Source organism: Bison bison, unplaced genomic scaffold (genome assembly GCF_000754665.1).
Source record: "Bison bison bison isolate TAMUID 2011002044 unplaced genomic scaffold, Bison_UMD1.0 scf7180017864162, whole genome shotgun sequence".
Taxonomy (NCBI): Eukaryota; Metazoa; Chordata; class Mammalia; order Artiodactyla; family Bovidae; genus Bison; species Bison bison.
The window spans coordinates 3,569,334-3,576,743 of record NW_011494734.1 but is presented as its reverse complement, the minus strand read 5'-3'; the positions used below and the strand labels follow the sequence as shown (position 1 = coordinate 3,576,743).

General features: G+C 40.8%; 1 protein-coding gene across 1 annotated transcript in view; it reads left to right on the top strand.

The window, feature by feature from the left end:
* Positions 1-741: 741 nt before the first annotated feature.
* LAMB4 (laminin, beta 4) overlaps positions 742-7,410 on the top strand; it is a 103,114-nt gene continuing 96,445 nt past the window's right edge. The window contains 3 exon segments of the mRNA XM_010841502.1: positions 742-856; positions 1,095-1,256; positions 3,955-4,089. Coding sequence (XP_010839804.1) covers positions 742-856; positions 1,095-1,256; positions 3,955-4,089 — 412 coding nt within the window.

Here is a 7,410-nt window from a genome sequence, read left to right as displayed (position 1 = left end):
ACTAATATGTTAAGGGTTATAGGTGTGTAACTTAAACATTAAGGAATAAAGCAGACAAGCTGTGCAGGCAGGAAATAGTGTGGATTGCCCACCCTGTCTTCACATATAGAGATTTAAGTTATACTAACTCAGAATTTAACATTTTAAGACAAACAGACTTTAAAAATCATTTTTAAACCAACATTTAAGGATATTATCTCAGAGGTTTCTCATGAAAAGTAGAGAATTGTGACAATTGAGATAGAGCTGCCCTTTAATGCTCTGTGATTGAACCCTTCATGACAGATCTGTTGCCTGGCAGGTACCAAGGGTTAAGTGTACTATACAGTCTGGAATTCCATCTGTACCATCTTTTATCTCAAAGAAACATGATCTGTTCCATGGTGTGTCTGAATCCAGCACTCCAGGTTGTAAAGGGAGGTCAACTGAATTTACATATTTTAAGAGAAAGTTATTTCCCAAGGATTTCTTAATTTCTCCAGTTGAATTTCCTCCAGGTTGGAACAACAGATATAAGAGGCAGGATTAGGACTCTCCTTCCTCATGTCTGTGTATTTGTCTTTATTATTTGCCCTAAAAGGACACACAGAGAATTTCCAGTGAATGGAGGTTGTTTAAGGTCAGGTTTCCTAGAAGCAGAGCCTGAGACAAGGATTTGTGTGCAAGTAATTTACTGAGGGAGTGCTCTGAAGAAGGAGGGAGTGCTCTGAAGAGGGAGAGAGTGAGAGCAGTAGAGCCAGAATGGGGTCCCAGCAGGAGTCCAGCTTCAACCTCCTCCCAGAAGAGACTTTGAGCATAAACTGCATCACAGAGTGGATCCCACCTGAGGCAATGGCTGAGAAACGTGCATCCATAGGTCACTGGCTTCAGCTGATCCAGGTGGGGACATGAGCACAGATGGCATAACCGCCTAGGCTAAGAGATTTCCATCAGGTTGCAGTTGCCAACAGTATCCACCAGCAGGGTCCTCATGATCACAGAACTAGTATTAAAAATAGGTGGACTGTCAACTCTCCCACTTAACCAGTCACTTCTTTAAGCCTTCTACCACCCTTAGACTGTCTCATGTGTTCTGTTTCTATCATGTTTTCAAGGGTTGCTCAGTTACGTGGAAGCTCAAGATGAATGCAGCAGAGGTGCCTGTCAGCCCCCAACTGGCGATCTCCCGGTGGGTCGCAGCGGGCAGCTCACGGCTTCTTCTACCTGTGGACTGGACAGAGCCCAGAAATACTGCATCCTCAGCTACCTCGAGGTGGGTTGGATCTTTGTTTACTTGTTGGGACATGATTTCATCAGTGATGTAGATTTTTTCCAAGTACATCTAGGGCCATCCAGACAACAGGAGAAAAAAGGAAACAGTCCACCTTCCCAAACATCAGAGACACAAGTGATTCAATTCAACATCTGGGAAACCATCACCAACTGGGGAATAAGGAAGACAGGCTTCATCTATTTCTTGTTACCTTCAGAATTAAACAAAAAAGGTGGATTTTCTTTGTTCAGTCTTTGAAGGGACTACTATACAATATATGTTCTAATGGGCTGCTTTAGTGACTCCAGTGGAGTGGACTTATTAAATAATTGATGAGTTGGATGAAGATGGAAGATCCTCAGGGTTCAGGGTTATTATGCTAACATGGGCTCTTACTGCCCTACTTTAGATGGAGATGGACAGAGTGTAGACTTGAATTGATTGTCTGCCAGTGTCTCAATGCCACTTGGAAATTGTCTTGTTTAGAGACTATCAAGTCCCAATTTGAACATCTTTTTGTACCTTTTATTCTTAAAGACCAGTCTTATAAAAGGACAAGTTGCTTTTTTTCTTCCCTGGGCTCTGAAACAAGCATCCAAAGTCATCTGAATATCACACCTGCTCAAAAGCCTCAGGCAATTATGTCAACCCCTTAACTGAGAGGATGTGCAGGAAGGAAGCTGGGTGTAAGCCTAATGTTAGTGACCCAGGTTTTTCCATGTATTGTTTGTGTAAGCCAACTTCTGGAGGCCTCTGGGAAGGCTTTGTGTTCTCATTGGTTTTAGTAAATGAGGGTGATTATAAATAAGTGGAGACAATACTTGAGTGCTTAGCCCTGGTCTAAGTTTAGGAAGTACTTGTATAAGAGAGCAAATTCTCTACCTGGGCAAGAAAGTGACACTGTAGAAGTTTTGCTCAATTTTAGGTCAGGTGGGATGGAAGGCCCTTCAAGTAGCTTTCCTAAGGCCAGGTCCCCTGGACAAAGCAGTGGTTCCCAACTCTAATATTAGGAACTTTGCAACACTGGCATCACCCATCTTGTCTTTCCACTATTGGCATCTGCTTACATTCTCATGAGCCTAATCATTTGAACTTGATGTTAAAATAATTAGAACTTGATATTCCTATATGGCAAAGTTACACCAAATAGAAGTAAAACAAACTCCAGAACTTCTTCAGTCTAGGGAATCAGAAATCTTAAAAATCTTAGAACTGGGGGAAAAAAATCCCACAATATCTTCCAGCTGACAAAGCATTACAGGTGAAACTATAAGCATTAGTTACATAAAATTCATGTGGCATGGAGGATAATTTTTTTTTCATCCATCAACTAGCAAAGAGGTCTCAAGCAAAAGATTCTCTTCCAAATGTTTAAGTCAGCATTGACTCAGAGTGTTACCCAGGTTGGGCCTCTCATATCTATTTGCCACAACTAAGCATCCTCTGTAGCCAGTTCCATCAAAGACTGTACTTCTAACATGTTTACAGAAAAAAAATAAACAGCCTGAAGTTAAACATTTTCCCCAATATTTTCCATAGTATTGGAAATATTTTCAAGTCTTGGCAACTTTTGGTGGAATCATTGGGCTCCTGTTGCTCTATTAGGACAGATGTGGGGCAAATCTCCCCATATGCAGAACTGATCTAACTTGTACTGGTCCTTAATTTCTAAAGGGCATTTTGGTTTTCTTCAAGTATAAGGGCTTACGATGGCCAGTGAATATAAGAAGATTATAACACTCTCTTGAAAGTCTGGTTTACTTTGACAATCTGTAGCTGAAATAGTCATTAAAATCATCATGCATTTGTTTAACAAAAGAGGTGCGACTGGTCAGATTACCTAGGCCCTTGTAAGCCATGGTCAAGCATAAAATCCAACGCTTGCTGAATACCTACCAGCATATTTGCTGTTTTGGGCAATTTCCAATATGGAGGATTGTAAGAAATCACTCCTGCTTCCTGGAAGCTTTGCAAAAATGCTCCTCCAGAGTCCCACAGATATTAGCCAGAACAACTATGCAGGCCATTGACAGGCCTTTGGGAGAGTTCCTCAGGAGTTGTAAGTACAGCTACAAGTGGATGCAAACTTAAAAGGCCAGTCTTGACTGTTAAAATCTTTGAAAATCCATCCCAAGCAAAATTAGTTCCAATTCACAAAAACCTTCTACCTGGCATGACAAGAGGATGGGTCTCTCTGTTATGAGTTTAATGAAATTCTTACAAAATCCACATGTGCACAGTAAAGGTTTTGGCTCTGGAAGCTTTTATGCCAAAAATAATATCTGAGAGAGAAAGGATGATGGTTACAGATAAACTAATGGCCAATTGTTTCATTAATTTCTTACTAATTTTTTTTTTAACTAAAGGAAGTTATTCCAACTCGAGTATATCCTAGTTATTTTTCTATAAAACAAACTCTAAACCCTCTGGTCCTTGTATGAGAAAAAAATTATTAGTTCTACAAATTTGCAATTTTGTCCCAAATGTTTACATTTATAAAATTTCTAAGTCAAGTCTTAATTTTGTTTGTTTTGGTAGTCAAGCACCTATTGATGGAAAAATTTATGTCTTGTAATTTCCTCTGCTTTTTATTTTTAGCTAGATTGAATGACAAATATAGCACATCCAGCTTGTTTTTAAATTCAGATCAACAATAAGTAATGACGACTATTTATTTTTAATTTTAATGATGTGTTTTCCAGGGGGAACAAAATGCTTCATCTGTGATCCCAGATTTCCATATGATCCACACACCCAACCCAACAGCCACACCATCGAGAACGTAATCACAAGTTTTGAACCAGAGAGAGAAAAGAAGTGGTGGCAATCTGAAAATGGTATGACCAAGTTTCTGTTCAATTTTTTATTTCTTCACATTTTTGTAAGGTATCTTTCTCTCTGTATGATTTTGGCACTATCACACAAGGAGTTATATTGAAGTGCAATAATATCCACTGAGAATGTAAAACCCTGTATAAAAGCAAAATTCAATTTTCATTTTAAGAAAGAATATTTTCCTCTTGAGAAATAGAAGTATTTTTTAAGCACATACCTGAGAATGTTTTACTTTTTTCATGTGGGGAACAGTTCTGTATGCTCTTGTTCTTTGGGAAAATAAAAAGGGGGATGGGAGTAGTTTATGAGGTATTGGTAAATTAAGCCTAATAAAAAATACACTGATGTAAAACAGAAATAATAATGCCAGGAGAAGTCTGAGAGTTAATGCCATGTGCTTTTTCCTTCTTCAACATATGAAGGCAGAAAGAGAAAGGATATTTCTTTCTGCAAATCAAAAATTTTAATGTAAAAATTTAATTGAAGGGCTAGTTGGCTACTGACTGCAATTCTTTCCTTCCTGGTTTTTGCCCTTCCCTGTTCATGACATTGTGATCCTGAACCTCACACTGGCCCTGTTTCCTAGATGCCCCTGTAAATTTGGACCTGATCAAGGATTCCCTATTTCCCACCCCAGCTTTATGTGTTTAATGTAGCTTGTTCACTCGTATGGACCCTCTTCAACACTGGTCTGGAGCTTTAATCCCCCCAGAGGATTCCATTTGCCACATCCCTGCATCTCTCACCTTGGACTACAATTCCTCTATTCTGTTTGGACTCTAAGCATATTTCCCTAAAGGGATCCCAGGCCATAAGAGGGGATAATAGGTAAGATCATTGATTGGTGTCTATTAAATGCTAGTTCATTTGGATCCTAATGATTGGTCTCTTGTTGGACTCTCCTTAGTCAATGTTGGCAGTTTTTACCACACTGATGAATGGGACCATTTTTGCTTCACAGTTGCTTTGATCCACATGCCCAACATTCATTCCATGTCTCCTTAAGAGGGAATGCCCTTTTGTCAAAGCTGACTGCACAGAAGATGTGTTCTCAACTGAGTGCTTGGTTGAGAACAAGAGGGAACAGGTGATCTCCTTTCCAGAAAGAGCTGGGAGCCTTTGACACAGAGCCTGGGATGTGGCTGCCCTCTCAGCAACAAACCCTTCCCCAAGCCATTCACCCTAGAACACTAAGCTATATCCCAGTTCACCACAGTCAGGTCATTGTTCTCTGGAGCTAGACTTTCCAATATTGTGGCTCCACATATGGCTACTGAGCACATAAAACATGGCTAATCCACCTAACAGAAGCAGAAGATATTAAGAAGAGGTGGCAAGAATACACAGAAGAACTATATAGAAAAGATTTTCATGACCCAGATAACTACGATGGTGTAATCACTCACCTAGAGTCAGACATCCTGGAATGTGAAGTCAAGTGGGCCTTAGGAAGCATCGCTATGAACAAAGCTAGTGGAGGTAACGGAATTCCAGTTGAGGTATTTCAAATGCTAAAAGATGATGCTGTGAAAGTGCTGCATTCAATATGCCAGCAAAATTGGAAAACTCAGCAGTGGCCACAGGACTGGAAAAGGTCAGTTTTCATTCCAATCCCAAAGAAAGTCAGTGCCAAAGAATGTTCAAACTACTGCACAATTGCACTCATCTTACACGCTAGCAATGTAATGCTCAAAATTCTCCAAGCTAGGCTTCCATAGTACATGAACTTAGAAGTTCCAAATGTTCAAGCTGGATTTAAAACAGACACAGGAACCAGAAATCAAACTGCCAATATGCGTTGGATCATCAAAAAAGCAAGAGAGTTCCAGAAAAACATCTAATCCTGCTTTATTGACCACGCCAAAGCCTTTGACTGTGTGGATCACAACAAACTGTGGAAAATTCTTCAAGTGATGAGAATACCAAACTACCTGACCTGCCTCCTGAGAAATCTATATGCAGGTCAAGAAGCAACAGTTAGACATGAAACAACAGACTGGTTCCAAATATGGAAAGGAGTATGTCAAGGCTGTATATTGTCACCCTGCTTATTTAACTTATATGCAGAGTGAAACTGAGGGTCACTCAGTCATGTCTGACTCTTTGCAACCCCATGGACTATGCAGTCCATGGAATTCTCCAGGCCAGAATACTGGAATGGGTAGCCTTTCCCTTCTCCAGCAGATCTTCCCAACCCAGAAATTGAACTGGGGTCTCCTGCATTGCAGCAGATTCTTTACCAACTGAGCTATGAGAGAAGCCCATATGCAGAGTACATCATGCGAAATGTTGGGCTGCATGAAGCACAAGCTGGAATCAAGATTGTTGGGAGAAATAACAATAACCTCATATATGCAGATGACACCACCCTTATGGAAGAAAGCAAAGAAGAACTAAAGAGCCTCTTGATAAAAGTGAAAGAGGAGAGAAAAAAGTTGGCTTAAAACTCAACATTCAGAACACTAAGATCACGGCATCTGGTCCCATCACTTCATGGCAAACAGATGGGGAAAGGAAACAGTGAGAGACTATTTTGGGGGGCTCCAAAATCACTGAAGATGGTGACTGCAGCCATGAAATTAAAAGATGCTTGCTTCTTGGAAGCAAAGCTATGGTTTTTTCAGTAGTCATGTATGGATGTGAGAGTTGGACTATAAAGAAAGCTGAACACCGAAGAATTGATGCTTTTGAGCTGTGGTGTTGGGGAAGACTCTTGAGAGTCCCTTGGACTGCAAGGAGATCCAACCAGTCCATTCTGAAGGAGATCAGCCCTGGGATTTCTTTGGAAGGAATGATGCTAAAGCTGAAACTCCAGTACTTTGGCCACCTCATGTGAAGAGTTGACTCATTGGAAAAGACTCTGATGCTGGGAGGGATTGGGGGCAAGAGGAGAAGGGGATGAGAGAGGATGAGATGGCTGGATGGCCTCACTGACTCGATGGACGTGAGTCTGAGTAAACTCCGGGAGTTGGTGATGGACAGGGAGGCCTGGCGTGCTGCGATTCATGGGGTCACAAAGAGTCGGACATGACTGAGCGACTGATCTGAACTGATCTGATCTGATCTTATTGTCTATCTAGGGTTTCCTAGGTGGTACAGTGTTAAAGAACCCCCCTGCCAATGCAGGAGATACAAGAGACGTGGATTTGATCTTTGAGTTGAGAAGATCCTCTGGAGTAGAAAATGGCAACCTACTCCAGCATTTTTGCCTAGAGAATCCCATGGACAGAGGAACCTAGCAGGCTATAGTCTGTGGGGTTGCAAAGAGTTCGACATGACTGAGCACAGCACACAATATATTATCTATAATATATATATATATA